At 41.9% G+C, this 19802-nt stretch overlaps 1 protein-coding gene across 9 annotated transcripts in view; it reads left to right on the forward strand.

The window, feature by feature from the left end:
• Window positions 1-18871, forward strand: part of DAAM2 (dishevelled associated activator of morphogenesis 2) — a 197640-nt gene extending 178769 nt beyond the window's left edge. For all 9 annotated transcript variants that reach the window (XM_072333778.1, XM_072333775.1, XM_072333774.1 and 6 more), the window contains 3 exons: window positions 3266-3397; window positions 10849-11019; window positions 12768-18871. In XM_072333778.1, the coding sequence (XP_072189879.1) occupies window positions 3266-3397; window positions 10849-11019; window positions 12768-12983 (519 nt within the window). In that variant the 3' untranslated portion in view covers window positions 12984-18871. The remainder of the gene's footprint in view (window positions 1-3265; window positions 3398-10848; window positions 11020-12767) is intronic.
• Window positions 18872-19802: the final 931 nt, after the last annotated feature.

Below are 19802 nucleotides of genomic sequence, written 5' to 3' on the forward strand. Positions count from 1 at the left end.
CTCAAGCGTTTGCCTCCCCCTCTGTGAAGGTATATAAGGCATCTTCCATATGTCCTAGCCACAGTGTAACAATGCCATCCCAGAGAAATATTCTGGTTTTTAGCAAGCGTTCTTTGCTGCCTTTGCCATTCATTCTGCAGCTTCTTCTGTGGAACTGCTGACCAGTTGCTGGGAATTTTATTGTGTGGTTTCTGTGAAATGATTACCTATCTACAAGAAAGTAAACCAGGGCTCTCCAGTCCTTCAGATCTGCTGTAAGACAGACAGTGATGACTTAATTTTCCTTCCACCTGGCCTGAGTTTGGTTTGGATCCTGGGGGCAGTGAGAAAGTTCTGTGGCCTACCAGCCAGGCTGTCTGGTTGTCTCCAACAGTCCATTACCTAATTAGCCAGTGGTCCTCCTGGGAAAAAACAAATCTTCCAAACCATGATTGTTGGGGTAAGGGAGAAGGCAGCAATGGGAAGAGATATTGCTGCATTCACCAGAAGCCATGTCTGGGAATTAAAAGTACCTGTAAAGTGAAAGCTGACATAAAGTTCATGACTTGAAGAGAGGCCCAGATTTGGCTGAGGCAGGCAATCCCCCCTGTTGAAATGTGAGTACCTACTTCTGTTTTACTTTCTGTGATTGGGTTATTTGTCCTCTGCCTTTGCAGACAATTTTTCTTCTCTTTCCTGTAGATGGGTTCAATGGGCAACTTTTCTTCCCATTCAATCACTATCTTCCCCCCTTGCCCTTCTTGCCATGGTATTTATCATCTGGGGTTGCCAGAACCTCCCAGTCTGCTTGCTCAGTTTGTGGTTTTCTGGCATGTAAAAAGCAGCACTACAGCAACAATAGAAGATTGCTGTCAGGTGGAAGGGGGAGGAGGGAAAGGTGCGATTCTTGATTCCTGTCCAGTGTGTTCTCACCACAGCCTTGGCTCCAGTGACTGCGAAGTTTCTTCAAGGCCCCTTAAGAATAGAAAGCTAAAAATAGTTTCACAGTCAGATGTTCTTGAAGGTACTATTAACCTTTTGCTTTCCTGGATTTGCAGCTTTTTAGTAAAAATAAAATTCATTCCTTTGTTAAGATATTCATATAGCTATTACCTTGTGTAAAATGCTCTCAAAAGGACAGCTAAGTAATTTTTGGTCCTCTTCAAATTTGGAATTAAATTGTATCAGTGGAATCCTCTCATTCAACAAGGAGATTATGACCAATACTTGGAGAACCCCATTTCATGTTGAATCACTTCATACATCTGGAGAGCCAGTAGCCCAGACAACGAGGAGCAGTACTAGCATGTACTGTCACACTGTTATGACTAATATAGACCATTTCTAGAAAGTACAGAAGAGTCTCTTGTTTGCTGACATCACTCTTTGGCTGATTACATAATCATGCTGGTTACTTCTGTGGACATTTTTCATTTGGAAGAATTAAGCTACAAGGAAGGACTGACTTTGAAATTGAGGATTAGACTACCTAATCTTAATTTTGCTTTGAAAAACATTGCTCGCTCGTAGCAGTCCCAAATGCCATAGATCTCAACAGTATGTGTGAGATAGAAGAACTACTATGCGTACCTAGTCAGGAAGTGGAGGGAGGGGGAGAATGGTGAGGAGTGGATAGAGCAGCTTTGAACTAAAATTAGCTTAAAAATCAGAAGGAGAAAGCGTGGCTGAATAAAATGTGTAATCCTCGGAAGCATGTGAGATGTCATTTCCTTTATTTGTAAAATCCAGCTCAGAGGGATTGTAGCGTAGAGACAGTGCAGTGCAAAGTGGTGTAATGGAGTAGCACTCTTGGGACAGACCCTGATGATGTAGTAGAAAAAGCAGTGGAAAAGAGAATGCAATATAAATCAGGAGAGGCAGCACTTCTTTAATGTGGTTGTTCTCTGGACACCTACTCATTGTTTTTCCTGCTGCTTTTCTACCTTGTGGTATTTTCTTATAGTGGTTACGTCCTCTTTCCAACTCATGTCAGAAGAGAAGAGATAGCCCATCTAATTTTAGATTATCAATGACCAGAGTAATTCTTTGCATTCATCAACAATGTGGAGCAAATCCCAAGGTGTTTCTCTGCATAAATTCTTATAAAACCACTCATTTGGATCTGTGAACCAGCCTTTTGGTGGCCAGCAACACAGAGCACCAAACATACATGTAGCAGAAGTTGCAGCCAGCACAAAACTATTTTTTCCAAAGGGAACAGAGGGTCAGATCATAACTTGACCTGTTGTTTCATGCTGATTTCCCTACAGGGACGGCAAGACTTTATCATTCCCACTGATTATTCAGCTGAGAATAAAATACCAGATTACTATTTCATTGTCCTCATGAGACCATTGGCTGCACACAAACCAAGCACAGACATGGGAGAGTGCCAGTCTTCATCATTTTGAGAAGTTTTGTAGTTTTTTCAGTGCTACAAATGTGGTGACTAGAGTATGGAAAGGGATAATATCAGTAATCTTGGCTTAATATTAAGAACTTGAGCCAAAAAGAGTTACTTTTATTTATTTTTTTTTAGTAGCAGATAAAGTTTAGTTTCCTGTAGCTCCATTTTATAAATCCATGACTTTTGTGACATCCAAGCAAATGCTTGCTGGTTAAGCAGGGTTCTGGCAAATGTTGTTTTCCAGCTTTTTCTTCTGTAATTGAATCAATTTTGGCATCTTTTTTTTGCTGCTCAGACAGTGCTTTTCAGAGAACTAAAGAGGAGGTCCAGAGCTAGGAAGCACAATCTATAGATAAGGCATGTGTGTGCACTTCTCCAAGAGAACAGTCTTTTGAGCCACCATGCAAAGAAAAGATGGAGAGAAACTTGCAATTAAAAATTTCTTGTTCTCCTACATTCCTTATTATTAGTCATTCTGCATAGAATTTATCATTCTGCCCAGAGAAAAATAAAACATGAAACAAAGTTAACAAAAGAGAAGCAACATCTGCAGTATTTCAAGTACTTGATACTAAAATTGCTTTAGAAATTCAGCACATTGGTGGCTTTCGTGGGAGTGGTGGTTACTCTGGGATATAGGAAACCATAACTGAGGCTTTCCTTCTTCCCACATTAGGCTTCTGTCTCATGTTGCGAGGGCAGAACCTTGGGTTTAGTGAGAAATGGGTTTTTGAGTTAGAATTTTGAATTAGTACGCGAGATTTGGAAGCAGAGCATGCTCTGTACTGAGTGAAATACGTGGGCTTCCCCACTCCCTTATTTCTTAGTGAGAAGTCTTTGATGATTGCCTGTCTGTATATCTTACTTCTTCTCTTTCAGGAGCTGGATTATCAGAAGAGACGCATACGGGAATCAGGGGACAGGTTTGTTCCTGTCATGAGTGATTTCATCACTGTTGCAAGTTTCAGCTTCTCAGAGTTAGAAGACCTCCTCAATGATGCAAGAGACAAGGTATGAATACTTTTGAAGCGTTGATTGAGACAAAAGCGTGCATTAAAGTGAAAGCAGGAATTGTAGATATTTGGAATGGAGTAAAAATGACAATGGAAACTGAAAGTGTTTTAGACTGAAGTTTCTCTTTTTCTGATTTGATCTGTAGCAATTTACACCACATTTTAAGATTAAGAGAACATTCAGTGCTCTTACCCGCTTGTTGTTAATCTGCCTTAACAGGTAATGTTGTCTGTGTGTGGCATGGAACTGTAATGGTGATGTCAGTGCTGTTATGTTGAAGGGACTGCCTTTTATCCAATCTCTCAAAAGGGGTCCTTTGGTAATCAGTGATAGTGACCTCCGTCCCACCCTGCTCATTCAACTGGGACCATTTGCACTTCATTTCTTTCCTTTAAAAGTGCATCTTTGAGTAGTTTGATAACCCTGAGTACCTGGTCTTTTCCACTTACACTTCTTTGTGACTGCTTGTATTTTGTTACAAGGACAGCGATTCCAAACATTCATGTTTTGTCAGACCTTTCTGAATCGTTCTCACAGAGCCTGCACCGTGTGTGTGTTACTCTTTGAGTGCTGCTGTGATCATTTTGTAGTTCTACTGTCTGCACCTCCATTACCAGATTTGCACAGCTAAGGAGGTGCTTGTTCTTTGCTGATGATTGGAGTCTGGCACTAAACCCTCTGTCTCTCAGTTGAATGAGGAGGAATTTATAGGAAAAGATTATAAGCATATGAAAATGTTTAGAGAAGAGCAAGTTCTAAAGTAAACGATATGTAATGGCAAATCTACCCTTGTTGGCTGGCATGTTAAAAGCTCTTGGCTTCATGAAGCAAATGTGTTGTTTCTTTTGGATTGAGTTGTTTCCACTCCTGGTGTCAGTCCTTGCAGGGATATATAAGCAGTGTTAAGGGACCTGTTGTGTTATTAATGAAACCTGTGCCTTTGGATTGCTAGACCTTAGATTTTGAAGGTTAGACAAAATACAGGATAAGGATGTGGATGTTAAGATTCTTTATTCATCTGATCACTCTGCAGTAATGTCATTTGGGAGCTGCAAAGCATTTCCTTTCTGTGGAGATGATCTTGGTAATATTGACTTGCAGATGCTAAGAACAGGAGCTACAGGGTCTCATCTAGAGCTAGCTATTCTGGCAAATGCCAGTGGGCAGTAGTTATTACTTCACTTTGAAGACAAAGCTGGGCAATGTAACACTTGCTGGTATTGTGACAAAATTTTGTGGAGAATAATTTGCCTAATTTTTTCATTGTTGTCTTGTTGCTTGAGAATGTTCAGACCCCTTCCAGCATAGTAATTGTCACACTGTGTACTTGCTTTATAATCACAAAACCAACATTTTACGTTCCACACCTTCACTGAGAAAAATACAAGGTTCTCTGGCTTGGAGGCTTCTATTTTATGGTTGGGTACATTTTCAACTTCATTAGTTAGGTGCACATTTTTGGAAGTGAATGACTCTCTCTCCTTGGCTTTTGGTTTGATGTTACAGATATATGTGAACCTTTCCTTTGACACACTGAGGCTTAAAGCCCAACGTGATTTATTTATGAGGTCAGTTATGGGATAAAAAGCAGCAAGTGCTGTACATCTAATAGCAATGCTGCTTTCCTTGATCAGACACTTGCAGAAAAACTGGTTTGGTTTTTTTTTTTTTTTGCTTTAAAAATAACCAGAAAGCCTCCCTGCAGATGGACCAATATGTCTGGAAGTTGTTGCACTTTTTTAGCCACAGGCAACATAAAGCCCTCAACAAGAAGAGATGCTTTACTTTAATGACTATAACATGCTTAGGAAATGTTTCTCTACCTTCTCCTCGCTATATTTGAATGCATGCCTTTCCAACTTCTGCTCAACCTATGGCTTTGGCTCTTATGCTGGCAATAAGCTGCTTTTGGACTCCTGAAAGGGAACTGTCTGTCCTTACCAATGCTGAGCTATTTCCCATGTTTGCCTCATATTATTTTTCCCCTCCCTTCTTCCTCTTTTTCCTGTTTCTTTAAAAAAGGAAAAAAAAAGCAGAAAAATTTCAACAAACCAGATGTGCTTTGCAAAGCCTGTAACATCTTCCATTCTCAGTGGTCTCTCTGTGTTTGTTGAATCACAAACGTTTTTCTTTTTTTTTTACTTCTTTTGTTTTTCTTTACCATGGAAACCTACTGTAAGTAGCTAATTAAAGGAAGAGGGAGACTAAGACATCTGATTATCCTCTTTTTTTTTTTTTTTTTTTTTAATTTTCATTTCTTATAGCAAAGCAAATAATAAAAAGAAAAGAAAAAAGTAGTGGGAAAGGGAGGTCTTTTAAAAACATCTAAAGGGGCCCAGGAAGAATTCGTCTGGTTCACAGATTTATTAATAATAATGAAGTCCTAGTTTTAACAGCTGGAGTTGGATATCTTTCTAAATATAGATGTGGCTAATTGATTGCCATGAGTTAATCGGAGCCATGTTTCCTCAGCTGGCATTTAAAACAATACAAATTATCTTTTCAAACCTGGGAAGCTTTTTATTTTTGGAATATTGAGTACAGGCAAAAATCATTTCAGTACTGAAGTTTTGGAAACACTCCATTACAAGGTGTGGTACTGACCTTCTCTGCGGAGGACATTTATCACAGTCCCACTCAATACTTTTTTCCTTTTTGGCCTTCTTTCTTAAACAGGATTATTTACTGCTAGTGGTCATGAAGAAGTGATATTTTAAACTTAAAGGGCCAGACTGTCACATGCAGACATCCTTGTTTGCAGCAAAAGCTTTGTAACTGTACTTATCTTCATTCGGTAAACAGATGGTGTAGTTAAGAAGTGACTGAAAACTTAGGCTAACGTTTTAAATAGGCTCCCTAGCACAGCTGGTTCTTGTTCTTTTTGTGTTTTTCTCACTTTCAATACCACTTTATAAAGGAATATATAGATTAGATCAAGGGATAATGTTTTCTGCCATTTCCCATAAACTGGAAGCTGTGGGCAGGAGAAAGTGAAATTCTGCCCTGGAATCTGTCACCAGTTCTTACATGTTGTAGCAGACAAAAAGCTGACTTTTTCATTTCAGGAAAAAAAGAAACAAAACAAAACAAAACTTTATTATTATTATTTATTTATTTATTTATTTATTGGTGAAAATTCTTTTCTTAGTTTCCTGTGGGGAAGCAAAGAAAATGTCCAAGGGGACTAACAGTGTCCTCCTGTTGTGTGAATTTCATTTTCTTACTTGAATATAGTGACGTTTGTCCTACATGAAACTTCAGGGTATCTTTGAATGCTGACAGATATGGACATAACTATTGCTTTAAAACTCTTCTACTTTATGTGAGGTTTATGACAAACCCTTTTGTTAAGTGTTTTGGATCCTCCTAGAATTAAGTCAGCCTTGTAAGGTAGTATCATTCCTATGTAGTTGGTAGTCATGTCAGCTGCATGACTCCAAAGGGGGTTGGGGTTGAAAATGAAGCCTAAGCTGCTCTGCAGAGGCATAAGGGAGGTCTCATTTCAGGCAAAGCTGATGAGGAGGGTAGGAAAAGTGTCCATCTCCAGATTTTCTCATGACATCTACTGTGAGGCAGAGTGTTTATATTTATCATGGGAGAGACTGGAGTTCAGAATCTGCACGTGTATTTAATAAGCTTAGCACGTGTAGTAACTGTTTTGAAGAGCAGCAAGGCAGTAAAAGCCAAAATCCATTTAAGAAAATATATAGACATTAATGGCAGAATGTTATGAAAATAACGAAATACTGTACTCCAAGTGCCATTTACTGTGCACTTCAGCCATTCATGTTTAGAGACTGGTGTTTTCTGTCAGCCTCCAAGGCTGGTGGATAAGGAAGAGGTTGAGTCGGAGACTGAGGAAGTCAGGGCAGGGAGTGTGCATGGGCAGGCACTATAGCCTGCCATCAGAAACAACCATGCGATAAATTGTGTAGCTTCTGTGTGTAGAACTGCAGATGCTTCAGGGTGAGATGGAATCTAACATACCAGGAATGTCTATAGCGCTTGTATCTAGATTACAGTCTAGGTACTTCCAGAGTCACTGTTGAACTCCTGGGAGAATTTGTTTAGAGATGTGAAGCTGCAAAGAGTTACAAAGAGAGTCCTGCCTGAGATTAGTGGGTCTCTTTCTATTAACTGATCTGCATCTGCCCCATACAGAGAGCACAATTTTATCTGAACTGCCTTGGTACAGGATTGGAGTCTTTGCAACAGCAAACTCAGGATACTTGTCTGGGGAAGACGGTTCATGTTGCATGATATAATTTGTTTTTGCATTGTCTTCTTCATCGATAGTGGAAGGCACAGACAGCAGGAAATTTTTATTGTAGTTGTTTTTCCTCCTCCTCACAGAACCCCATTCCTGCCATTTCCAGAGCTCTTCTACCACTGTTTAACATTTCGTTGGCAAGCAGAGCCAATAGTGTGCACACTGCTGTCCCGCTTTCCCTCTCCTTGATGAAATAGCTTTTTAAAATAAACAACTGTCTAAACGATTTGCTTTGGCAAAGGGATGAATTCAGTGGAAAGTTTGGCAGAGGAAGCAGAGCTGGCACTGATCTTACGGACCTGTTATATCATGGAGCTTGGGGGCCCTAGTGGTGTGGAAATGAATTTTTTAATGAAAAAAAAAAAAAAAAAAAGAAAAAAGCTATACCATTCTTTATTACATTGGAAACCCCACTGAAACAGTTTTCCATCTTGCTTTTGCATGTCGTCTGTCCCCAAATGACTTATGGAACAGGCAAGTTTCAGGCTCTGTTATGTGTTATTACAGCACTTCACAAAATTCTGGGAATCATAGAATAGCATATGTTGGAAAGGACCTTAAAGATCATCAAGTTCCATCCCCCTGCCATGGGCAGGGTTGCCACCCACCTGTCAAGTGGCCCGGGCCTCCATTCTGTCTGGCCTTGAACACCTCCAGAGGTGGGACAAGTGTTGGGCATTCATGAGGACTGAGCTACCGATTTTGCAGACTATGCAGTATTATAGAGGGAGGGAATCTGCATTTGGAGCAGCTGAGTGACTCGTGCAGCGTCACACAGAACTTGTGGCAGATAGCACAAAAGAGTGCTGAGGCTCAGAACTACTAAGGCTGCTCTGTACTGCTTTGCCTGGAGCACCCTGAGCCAGGACAGCAGCTGTTAGCCACTGTACAGCATGCTGCCCCTCATCCCTGCACTGGTATTTTGACAGAGCACACGTGATGGTAGAAACATAAGGAGGAAGAAGAGCAGGGAGGTCTGCTGTAGACACTTTATATTCATTCTTGAGGGCCCCTAGTATGCTTGATTCTTCCAGCACATCAGTACTTTCCCTCCTTTATGTGGCAGTGAGAACACAATGTCAAATGCCCCTCTGTCAGTGTGGCAAGAATTAGCTGGTGCTGGCAGTTGGGTGGCAGACTATGTGCAAAACATTTGCAGATGACACCACCCTCTAATGGAGACTTCCATATACTTATATAGGATTCAAGATCCTCAGGCATGGACCCCCTCCTCAGCTTCCTGGCTTTAAAGACTAGGAAACCTCTGTGAGGCTAATAAGCCTTCCTTCTAGCTGCTAGCTCCAATCACTGCTCTTAATTTGTCCCTATTTTTTTTTTCAGTTTTCACAGGGATTAACCACAAGATAAGGGAGAAGAGATTCCAGATAGCACACCTACTGTGACCTCTGTGTGCCCAGGCAGCTGTGACAGTATATTTAAGTAGTCATATATTGAAAGAATATAGAGAGGGAGACAAAGGTAGTAGGTGTGTACACATGTACATATTTGCCTTCAGAGGTTTCAGAGAACAGAGTTAAACAGAGAAGCAGTCTGTTGCTATTTCCATGCTCTGAAATCCTTCCATGACTTGCTGCTGCTGTAGTGCTTCCTTCAACTCCTGCCATGTTTGGTAGCTCAAAGCAACTTGCATTCCTTCCAATGCTTTTTTTTCCTGCTTTTTTTTTGTTTTTCTCCAGATACTTTGAGTTTCTTTGTTTGTTTCTGGCTGAGAACGCAGCCTTTTAAAAGGAAGAAAAAAAAGAAAAAGTTATTGCTTCAAACTGCTTTGTGGGCCTGGCAGTGAAAGCAGAGGGGAGATGCTGGATGTCTCAGGCTGTGCCAGAAGGAAGCTGCTTTCCTTGGAGATTTCTTCCCCCTGCAGTTAACTGGGAGACATTGTTTGTGCTTTACCTGGTACAGAGCCAGAGGGTTTCATAAGTCCTGCTTCCAAATTCATTTTATGCTTGGGATCTGAGCCTGGACTGTTCTTATTCTTTTCCATTCTGCAAGAGCACCTAAGGAAAGGGAAGTTGGGCTGTGGTGATTGGAAATCAGTCTATTGTTTGGGAGAGGCTGGTTTTGTTTTGGTGAGCTGGGATGTCTGTGAGGATGCTGTGTTCTTCAGTGCTGGTGCATGAAGGTGCTAGAGGAGCTGCACATCAGGGCAGCATTAGAATCATGTGTGTATCATTAGTTCTGTCACTTGCGGTGCAAAAGTGTATGAGACAGCAATGTAGTTTTGGGATGTGCATGGTTAGAGGATATATACATGCTGTATGCAGACCATCTATGCATGCAGTTGGGTACATTTGAGTGAGTACAGGGGCATGTTTGTGAGTATGAGGGAGCGACAAAGAGAGTACAAGTACTGCAAGACTTGTGTCCAGAAGCCAGGGGTTGCTGCGAATTTACCATATCCAGATCAGGACAGCCTTGTGATTGAAGTCCTGCCAGTTGGCTCTTTCCACATGTGTCCTGCAGGCTCAACATTTCCCTATTAAAATAAAAGCTATTTGTGATGTATTCACTCTCTTTTAAGTCTTCCCTGGAGCCCTGGCTGCTTTCCTTGTCCCTCTCTTATGCCGTGTCTGTCCATAGTCTCCTGTCTCCTAGGCAACACTGACTCAGGACTCTGGAGTGATGGATGACATAGCAGAAGGCTCCTGAGAGGATGGGCTACAACATTATTATACAAAACCTCTAAATCTAGCCCTTTTAAAAGTGAAATTCAGGGGGAAAGAGAAAGAGAAGGTGGAAGGGCTAGATCAGTTAGGATGAGCTAGAATTACTTGTTTGGTAGTTGATCTCCAGCTAGCTCATTGCCTTTCGTGCCCCTACTGACCCACAGCTGTAGCTGAGATGTGGCCAGACAGTCTCTCTCTGAAATAGCTCCATCAGCCTCAGAAATTGAATACTTCTTTTTAATGTGAGTGGACAGATAGTGCTCCCCAGCACCATTGCCCTGTGTTGCCCAAAGAATAACCAATAGAGCAGATTCTCTGGGAACCTGCTGTAATAGAGGCACTTCAGTTACTGCATGGGGAGGCAGTTTCTTCTCTGCACGTGAATGCTCAGGGGGTATTGAATTACATGTGTAGTTACACATAAGCTTTCCTCGTTGTCTTCAGCAGACTGCCTGCCTAATTTTTTGCTTTTGTGTTTTTTGCCCCTTTGACAGTACGCCAAGGCACTGAAGCATTTCGGAGAGAATGAGGGCAAGATGCAGCCAGATGAGTTTTTTGGCATCTTTGACACTTTCTTACAGTCATTTGCAGAGGCGAAGCAAGATCTGGAGAATATGAGGAAGAAGAAAGAAGAAGAGGAGCGCAGGGCACGCATGGAAGCCATGGTGAGAACTTGGGCAAAAGAAAGGATTTTACTTCATCATCTGTTCATTTCTCAAGAGAGAAACATTGACAGAGGCAGTTCAATTGCTGATGTCCTGTCACTGTTTTATGTCCTTTCCTTTGCCACCTCTTTGTCATCTTTCTCTTCACAAATGATGGCATTTTTCCTGCTGGCTGTGTCCTGTTAGCTTTCAAGGGCTGTCAAAAAAGAATATCTGCAAAGTTTGGCTTCTAAATCTCTCCCCTTTTGAGTTCAAATACCCAAATCTAGTACTGTTTTTTTCTGTCAGGGTACTTGGCACGGTGGTGCTGTACCTGGATGGAGCTAGTCTGCCTTGCTTTCTGACTGCTCTCTCTGTGCAGAAGTTCTTGGAGCCAGGTCCTGCCAGCTGGGCAGCTTCCACCCAGACTTTATCATCATCTGCTGTGTTCTTGTCCCTTAATTGTGTGTGGTGACACAGTAAATGCCCTGCTGTAGTCTGCTCTGTCTGGCCTTAATGCCTTGATTTCTGTGGCTGTGTTAGACCTTGATGAGGCAAGTGTGCTTTTCTGCATCATTGATTTTGCCTCTTGGAGACCTACGTGTATAACCCCAGGGGTTCATGTGAACCAGCCTCTCCTTCTGATCTCAGGCTTTACTGAATATGAGAACAGTCCAGCTTTTTCCTCCTCCTTCCACCCTGCCAACACTTTAACCTTGGCTGTTGCCTGGCTCCTAACTTCACTGAAGGCAATTGCTACTTGCAAGCTTGCTGTGCCAAAAGAACCCTTTTACTCCTTTCACACGAGGAGTGAGGTAGAACTCTAGGACAGCAGCAGACTTCTTGGAACTGTTGAATGCAGAGATAGAATGCCAAGATTTAGGCACAAGTTTCCTTTCAGCCAGCAGAGAAAATGCAGGAGCCCCCTGTTAAAGCTCTAAGAAGCTTTAGTAGGCCTGATATACTGAGAGAGAAGTTGCTGTTTGCTTATGAGAAGAATCCTCCTGCAACATGGAACTAGTGCATGGTGAACCACCTGCATCTTGGGAGCCATAGCTATGCCTTAGTATTTCCACTAATCTTGGAGCTGAGTAGCATGAAGGATAATTGAGCTCCCTGGTGCTACCACAGGGAGACTGAGAGTATCACACCAACAACTATACTTACGCACTGACTGGTAAAATCAGCAGTCCTGTTTCATTTCTGTTTCTGTTTATAATCACTATCTCTTTCTGGACTTGAGGCAATATTCTTTCTTTTCCCTATCTCTGCAACATGCTATACTGTTTTCTTTGTCCATTATGTTTAGCTTGTAGTCATCTGATGAATTCCCCTTCTTATTTTTCTCCTGAAGGAACATGACCTTTCTGCCTGTTTGAATATAACTATCCATGCCCTACAAGAAAATCTGTTTGTGACTGTAGTGGTGACTGGTTTGTGCAGAAACATCCAGACTAACTTTAAACTCACCAGGTTAGATCCTGTGATCACAGCTGGTACTCTTTGCTCTGGAGTGGTAATGCTTTTTGAGGCCAGCAGAAGATGCTGCTTGTTCCTTGCCTCTTGTGCTCTCTGCTCACCTGAACAAGAGAAAGGAAGCACGGTATGGTCTCTGTTGCCCTTGGAACACATGATGACCTTATGGATAGGATACTGATTCTTTTATTTCCAAACTGTACTAATATATCTTAGGTGCTCCATAACACAGTGTCTGTAGTGACCTGGCATCTCGGTCAGTGAATCCTAAAGCTCTGTCTCTTTCTCCACAGCTGAAAGAACAGAGGGAAAAAGAGAGGCGTCAAAAGAAAGTGAAAGCAGGAAGCATCTCTGAAGAGACTGGGGAGTTTGATGACCTGGTGTCAGCGTTAAGGTCAGGAGAAGTCTTTGACAAGGACTTATCCAAACTCAAGCGTAATCGCAAGCGTTCGGGGAACCAAGGCTTAGAGACAAGCCGGGAGCGGGTGGTGACAAAACTAAATTATTAATTACAAGAGAAAGAAAAATAATCAACCAAAATAAGTGAAGAAAAAGAGCAAAACAAGGAAGATAAATGTGTGCGATGGCGCCTGGCTGACAGCTGCCCCAAAGGATTTCTTTGGTCTGTGGGTAGAGACATTACCTTTCCATTGATCAGCTTTCCTCTCATCCCTCCTCTGCGCTCCTAATTCAAACCATTATCAAAGTGCCTCTGTGGAGCCAACAGGGTCTGTGACTGGGCCATGCAGACCTGACAGATCTGCTTCTGGAAGTTGATTGTGTCATGAAAGGCTTCATGATGATGACAGAAAGTACTGGGCCTTGCAGACAGCCTTGCAGCTGGAGAAGGAAAGTTTTTTGCGTGCCAAAGTGAAAATGAACTGTGATCTCCGTCTTGCTGATAATAAGCAGCATTAATTTCAGAACAATTCGGTAAACACCTGTTGCTTCTTCAATAACTAGACTGGCCTTCAGGGTCTTGTCAGGGTGTGATTCTTGAGGTTACAAATTTCCTCCCAGAACAGGATTTTATAAGCCATTGATCAGCATCTGAAAAATGCTTTTGGTCTCATATTCTATATGGTGTTTTTGTATGGCCTATACTGTCCAAAGCAAGTGGTGCTCAGAAGGAAGTTTTCAGTTCTGGAAGAAAACAGAATTTGAAATTCAGGATTGATGTAAAATACTTTGCCAAAGTCCTTTGGATTCTGCTTTTCTAGAAACAGTTTTCTGGAATTCATTGATGGTTGAGCCTCAAAGTTCTGAAATTGATCTTCTAAGAAAGAAGTTGCGGCTTTTGTTTATGGGTTGGGATTTCACCTGGATGACTATGGAGCCTGTTGTAATTGCTGGGGAGTGGGAAGGAAACAGCTGAACGTTTATTATCCATTTGTGCAAGATTCCTTAGTGCAGCCCAATGGAAATTGGAAGCTTTTGAGTATCATTCACAGGTCACAAGTGGCAAAAAGGAAAAGGGACTGCAGGCTGCAAGAAGTGAGGTTTCTTCTCCACTTGATGCAGGCTACAACTGCTGTGGGAATGGACTGGACTTTCTACATAACAGGCTGACTTATTGCATGCACACCAATCCTATCTAGAGTAATCAAATAGTTCAGTAGGATGTCAGTGATGTTGAAGGAGAGCTGTACAGGCCACAGCTTTTTTCATTTAGAAGGGATTACTTAGCATGAACCAATGGAAGGTCCCATAAGGAAAACAAAGATTTTTCTTTTTCCAGGAGGATGCAAAATCATATATGTGAAGCAGGCTTTGGAAACGGGTTAATTCACAAGAAAAAAAGGAATTTGTGTTTACACTGCACCTGTGAAGCACACAGTGAAAAAGCAGAGAACCCCAAGAAGATGCTTGAATTCTAAATTTGATTTATATTCACACCTGTAGAAAGGGGAATCAATTCTGTGGGCTGCCAAGGCCCTTTTTTTTGTCATATTTTTCTTTTCTTCAATTTTGTCATCCCTTTTGATTATCAACTCTGGAGAGGAAAAACAGAAAAGAAAGAAATTGTGATGGATTTTTCATCCTAGACAAGAAGGAGACAGCATTTGAGAAGTGAGGCCTACCATTTACAAACTATATATCAACAAAAGCACAAAGTGTCAAGGAATCCCAGGGAAATGGAAGAAAGCTCCATTAGTCACTTTAATATTTTGGTTCTATTTTTCTATGAATGTCACTTAACCTCAGGCTCAGCACTGAGTCTGCAGAATAGAACTTCTGCCATACACGCTGCCTGAACAGTATTACACACTACCAATATTGGAGAAGCCAACAGTGGTGGTTTTCTGAACACTAAAGTAATTATGTAAACTATGGAAAGAAGCAAAAAAATTAGGATTGTTCAACTCTAATGTTTCATTGTTTACTGAATTTTGAGACTCCCACCCTACAATTTCCCTATTTACAACATTCCAGACTGCCGCGCCTCTGTATAATACTCATCGTAAAGAGCTGGTATCTTACAAGAGCTGGGTGCATTCTCCTCCCTTATTATCCCATTGCCCTTCTGGGATTAGCTATTAACAGCAATATTCATTGCAGCAGACACAAGCACCTTGTAGAAGAAAGACTGTATTTCATAAAGGTTTTTGGAAGTTTAACTCTCACTTTTATAAGCATTTTTATTTTAAAATACAAAATGGATTTTTAGAAATGTCTCTTGTAAATTATATTAACAAGCTCCTCGCTGCTCCCCAAAGTAGACATACCATATCTCAGCCCTTTTTTCGTTTGTCTTGTTTTAAAGCATGCCATATAACCCATGCCATGTAAGCCATAGGAGAGGTGGTAATATGTGCCAAATTGGTATAGAGTTGAGTTTAGATTTTGATAATCCCTGAATTCCAAAGATTATACTTTTAGGGATTAGAACATTGTAGATTTCCCTCCTCTTTGTTCTCCTTGGTTTTAGGACTCACTCAGAAGTTCAAGCGTAGTGCCAGTGCCAAGGTCAGCTCTGGTGCAAGATGTGGCTGTGTCCAACTTATGGCTGCTTGCTTGCTCCCCAGATACTTGTTCAATGTGGCAGACTGTCAGCAAGGCAGTTCTGTTATAGAAGAAACACCTCAGGGCAAAACTCTTGAATATAAATACAGCATTCCCTACCCCAGTATTTTTCAAACCAAGTTCATGGAGTGCTTTTTGAAACTGAAGTCACTTTGCCAGGCCATAAATGTAGCAAAAGCAGAGAGAGTGATAATCTCCCTGTCCATTTGTGTACACAGTTCAGCCCTGTTATGGAAAGTTATATGATGGTACGCAGTGACAGAGAAAGCTGCTGTAACTTTGCCACCCTCTCAATTTATACACAAGTAATAAGAAACTGTGCAACTTCAGTACATCAGCTGTGAGATACATTACTGGAACTGAAAGAAAAAACAAACCAGAGTCATGCCCCTGGCTCATTGCAGCTCAATTTTCTTAGCACTTAAGGGCCCCAAACTTCTTTTGTTTTGAGTCGAAGGTGGTGGCTGAAGGTTTCTTTCAGCATGCTGAACAGTCTCCCCTGGCTGTTCACTGCTTGGTGAATGTTCATGAAAAGCATTGTGGAAAAGCTTGGTTACTCACTGGGGCAAGCAGTGATTTCATCTAAATGGTGACAAGCAGAGAGTCTAATTGATATGTCTGCTGTAAGAGATGAGGCTGGCCACAGCAGATAAGGAAAAAGCTGGAGCTGCTCTAGGTGCCAACTTCAGATTTTTTTGCAAAGCCAAGCTCATCCTTGCTTGGAGTCTCTGGCATGCTGTGAGTGCAGCTATGCTCTGTTTCTCATATGCAGTTTTGATTGAGTTACTAAGTGCAAGACAGGAAGATTCTAATCCTTGTCGTCTAGTGCCTCTGTAGCCTGGATGGGCACAGCAAGCAGTCATGAGGCATAACATTAAAGCGAAACCTCTTTATCATATTCTGAGGGACAGAGAAGATCTAAGGTCTGCTGTTGTCCTTGCAGCTGTGCTTAGCACCAGCATTTTAAGTAGGAGCGGAGGAAATGTGGAAAAGGTTATAATTGAGGGCTTGTTCTATTTTATACTTTTCCTAGAGAGATGTAGTTGTTGCTAATTATATGATGAAGTTCTTCACACCTAGAAGAGGAGGTACTTTCTAATTCTCCAAACCTTGTCTGTAGAGATCTAGTGTTTCTTCACTTACCTGTGTGTCTTTGCGTTGTTCTTAAGCAGATTGCATTAGGATGACCCCTGAAAAGACTGCAGAACTTCCCCCCACACACACCCCACTCCCTTTGCTCTTTGTCACTCTTCTCAGTTGTCCGTAAGTCTCTGAAAATGCTACAAAGTGAAGTGACTTCAGGGCAGCAAGGTCCTTCATTGCTTTGCAGCACAGCTATGGTCCGGGCACTGGTTCCCTACAAGAGCAGAAGCAGGACTAATATTCAGGGATGAGAGACTCTCCACTAGAGAGACAGCTTGGGCATCCTTCAGAAGCATTTCTGTAACGTGTTCACAGTGTCTGAGGAAGGGGAAGGCATCGTGAGGGGCCCTGATGGAAGGCTGTGGAGCAGGTGTTTCTGTAACGGTCAGCTCCATTGGCTGAATCTTCCCTCTTTTTTAGGAAAGCTCACATTCTGAGCTGGGTTGCACGGGAGAAGCTTGTGTCAGGAGTTTCCTTGAGGGGAAAGGAGATCAGTTGTACAGTTGATGATGTACATGATATATGCAGTTTTGTTTCTGGGTTGGTTGTTTTGTGTTTGTTTGTTGTTTTTGTTTTTTGTTTTTCTTTTTTGTTTGGGGGTTAAATGATTTTTTTTTTTTTTTAATGGTTTTCGGAATCTCTAAGGGGAACCTGTAAATCTGACACCTCTATTTATTTTGCCTTATTTTAGTTTGCTATGTTTGTATGTATACACTGCATTACAGCAAAGACTCTTGAGACCGTGCCAGGGCATTACACCAGCTAGACAGCTGGCGTGGCCGTTCTGCAGCAAGCTGAGCAGGGTGGGGGTGGGGTAGGAGCAGCCTTGGTGTGGGAAGGGAGGCAAGTTCACATTTGTTTTCATAGGAATCACTCTGCCCTAACAGTAATGGGCTTGGGTAAGCATGTCTTTTAAAGCATGTGGTAAATCAATACAAGTAGGTTATTTCAAAATACTTTCTAGAAACAACTGTTTTCTTGTTATGAATCATGGTGGGCATATTGAGAAGAGTTAGGCTACACAGTTCCTAACTCAAATTTCAACCTCCAGCTCAAATTCTGCACGTAGTGCTAGAGAAGCTCAAATAGGTACACAAGTACAGATCATACTCTTACCAGAGTTTACATTGTGAGTGAGACAAACTGCAACAGGCCAAAGAAGAAAGGATTCTCCCTGATTCCCCTCTCCTTCTCCGCTCTGGTTCCTCAGAGCATCCAGGGTAAGCGACATTCTTTGGCTATGTTTGGTTTTCTCTCTGTGGAGTCTCTAGCAAAAATACATGTTTAGCCACAGCTCTTTAGCTTCTGTACTGAACAAGGAAGATTTCTAGTTGTCTGCCATTCAAATGCTTAGCTGCTGTTGGCCACTCTTACTTTCCTTATCAAATGTGGAAAAGGCCATCTTGGGTAATGTAATTTGGCCAACTGAAAATATAGGTGTAGATATTAAAGCTATTTACTACTCTGAGTAGTTTGGATGACCAGATTCTCCTAAAGCTGGCCAGATTATGCTGAGAAGGATGTCATTATCTTAGAAAGGTATCATGGCACCTCATTTTGAGTCTGGATGCTTAACAGATATTCCAAACCAGTCTTCTGATACTGGTGATAATGTGGAAGAGATCTGGTATATCCCCAGTACAGCATTTAACACCAACATTATTTAAAGCAACATCTGGATCAGAACTCCCTTTTTAAACAGCTTTAGCTGTTGAGACGATGTTCTACAGGGCTTTCAAATAGCTCAGTCCTTTCAGCTGTACAACAGTTGGAGCTCTCACTCAGCTGATCTAGAAAAGCCTCTATGATATGCTACTGACAACCCCTCTACACTCCTCCCCATCTTCAGACTTGCCCCTAAACACTCTCTTTAAGAACCTTCGCTGTTTTAGAGTTGTTGGACATCAGGTGTCTGAGCCACACTCAACGCTTCTCCCTTTCAAACTGTATTCAGCCATTCTCCTTTCCTGCCAGCCTGCTCAGTTTGAAAGTTGCAGATCATTTTTGGAGGTATCCCTGCCTGCCGAGCTGGAAAGTATAGTGCTGCTTACTGAAGTGGGAGGTTGTGTGCTGCTGTAATGCCTTGGCGTATCCTCATTTCTTAGTCAATTTAAGACTATAAGTGAATTAAATGTACAAATCCTGTAGTGTCCTTTTTATCTGTATCTTTTTATAAGAATATACTGTAATACTAAAAAAAAACAAAAGCAAAAAAATTAAAGATATATTGCCCCCACTGCGTCTCAGTAAGTTTATTTGTAGCTGCATTTTCTGTGCTTTTGCTGGACAGCGTTACAGGTGAGTTGGAGTCTGAGTGCGCTGTTTTTCTTGGCTCTGGGTCTTTCTCTTTGATCAAGAGCATGCAGTTCTTCAGTGACACGGTCACTGCAGAGCTGGGGAGAAACTTCACAGTTGTGGCAGGAAGGTGGAAGAGAACACCGGAGTTCACCTAAAGAACAAAAAAACCACATCAGCCTTGCTATCTCAGGGCTCATAATCCACATGTGTCCACACTTGTGGAACAGCAGGTAAGGCTGCAGTGCTGGCTGTAAGCTTGCTTGTCTGAGCAGCATCCTCAAAGGAAGAGCGGGAGTGAGAGGAGGAGAGGGTAGGAGAGGATGGCTTCAAAGGAAGGAGTTCAATAAGGCTGGATGAAAGGAAGCCAGGAAAGCCAGCTTCGGGGATGTGGGATGTGTAAGGGGCGAGAAGTCGGGTACAGAACAGTGAGGCAAGCAGGAGGTATGTGAGGGCTAGGGTTAATCTGTGTGCACTTGAAGAGCGGGTGAATCAAGGGACAAGCTAAGGAATTCCTTGGAGCTCAAGGGGAGAACTTCATTTTTACTTTAGACACACAGCATGCAGCTGTTTCACTTACACATGAATCTCCTTGTCTCTAATAACATAAATTGGTCACTGACAACATCCCTCCTTAAGCCGCAACTTTTCACCACTATCTGCTATCATGAAAGTGTGATGTCCTAAGTGTGAACTCTGGCAAATCTCATGCCTAGCTTAGATCAGGCTGTGCTGTGTGTTCCTGCACTACATGAGACCTCAAAGCCCCAGCTCTTGGTTGTGACTCTCAGGTGGGAAGAACTATGGCACTGAGCAACAGCAAATAGGGAATAGTTGCTTGCACTGGTGGAGGGTGAACAGGCAGC

The sequence above is a fragment of the Excalfactoria chinensis genome, chromosome 3 (assembly GCF_039878825.1).
Source record: "Excalfactoria chinensis isolate bCotChi1 chromosome 3, bCotChi1.hap2, whole genome shotgun sequence".
Classification (NCBI taxonomy): domain Eukaryota; kingdom Metazoa; phylum Chordata; class Aves; order Galliformes; family Phasianidae; genus Excalfactoria; species Excalfactoria chinensis.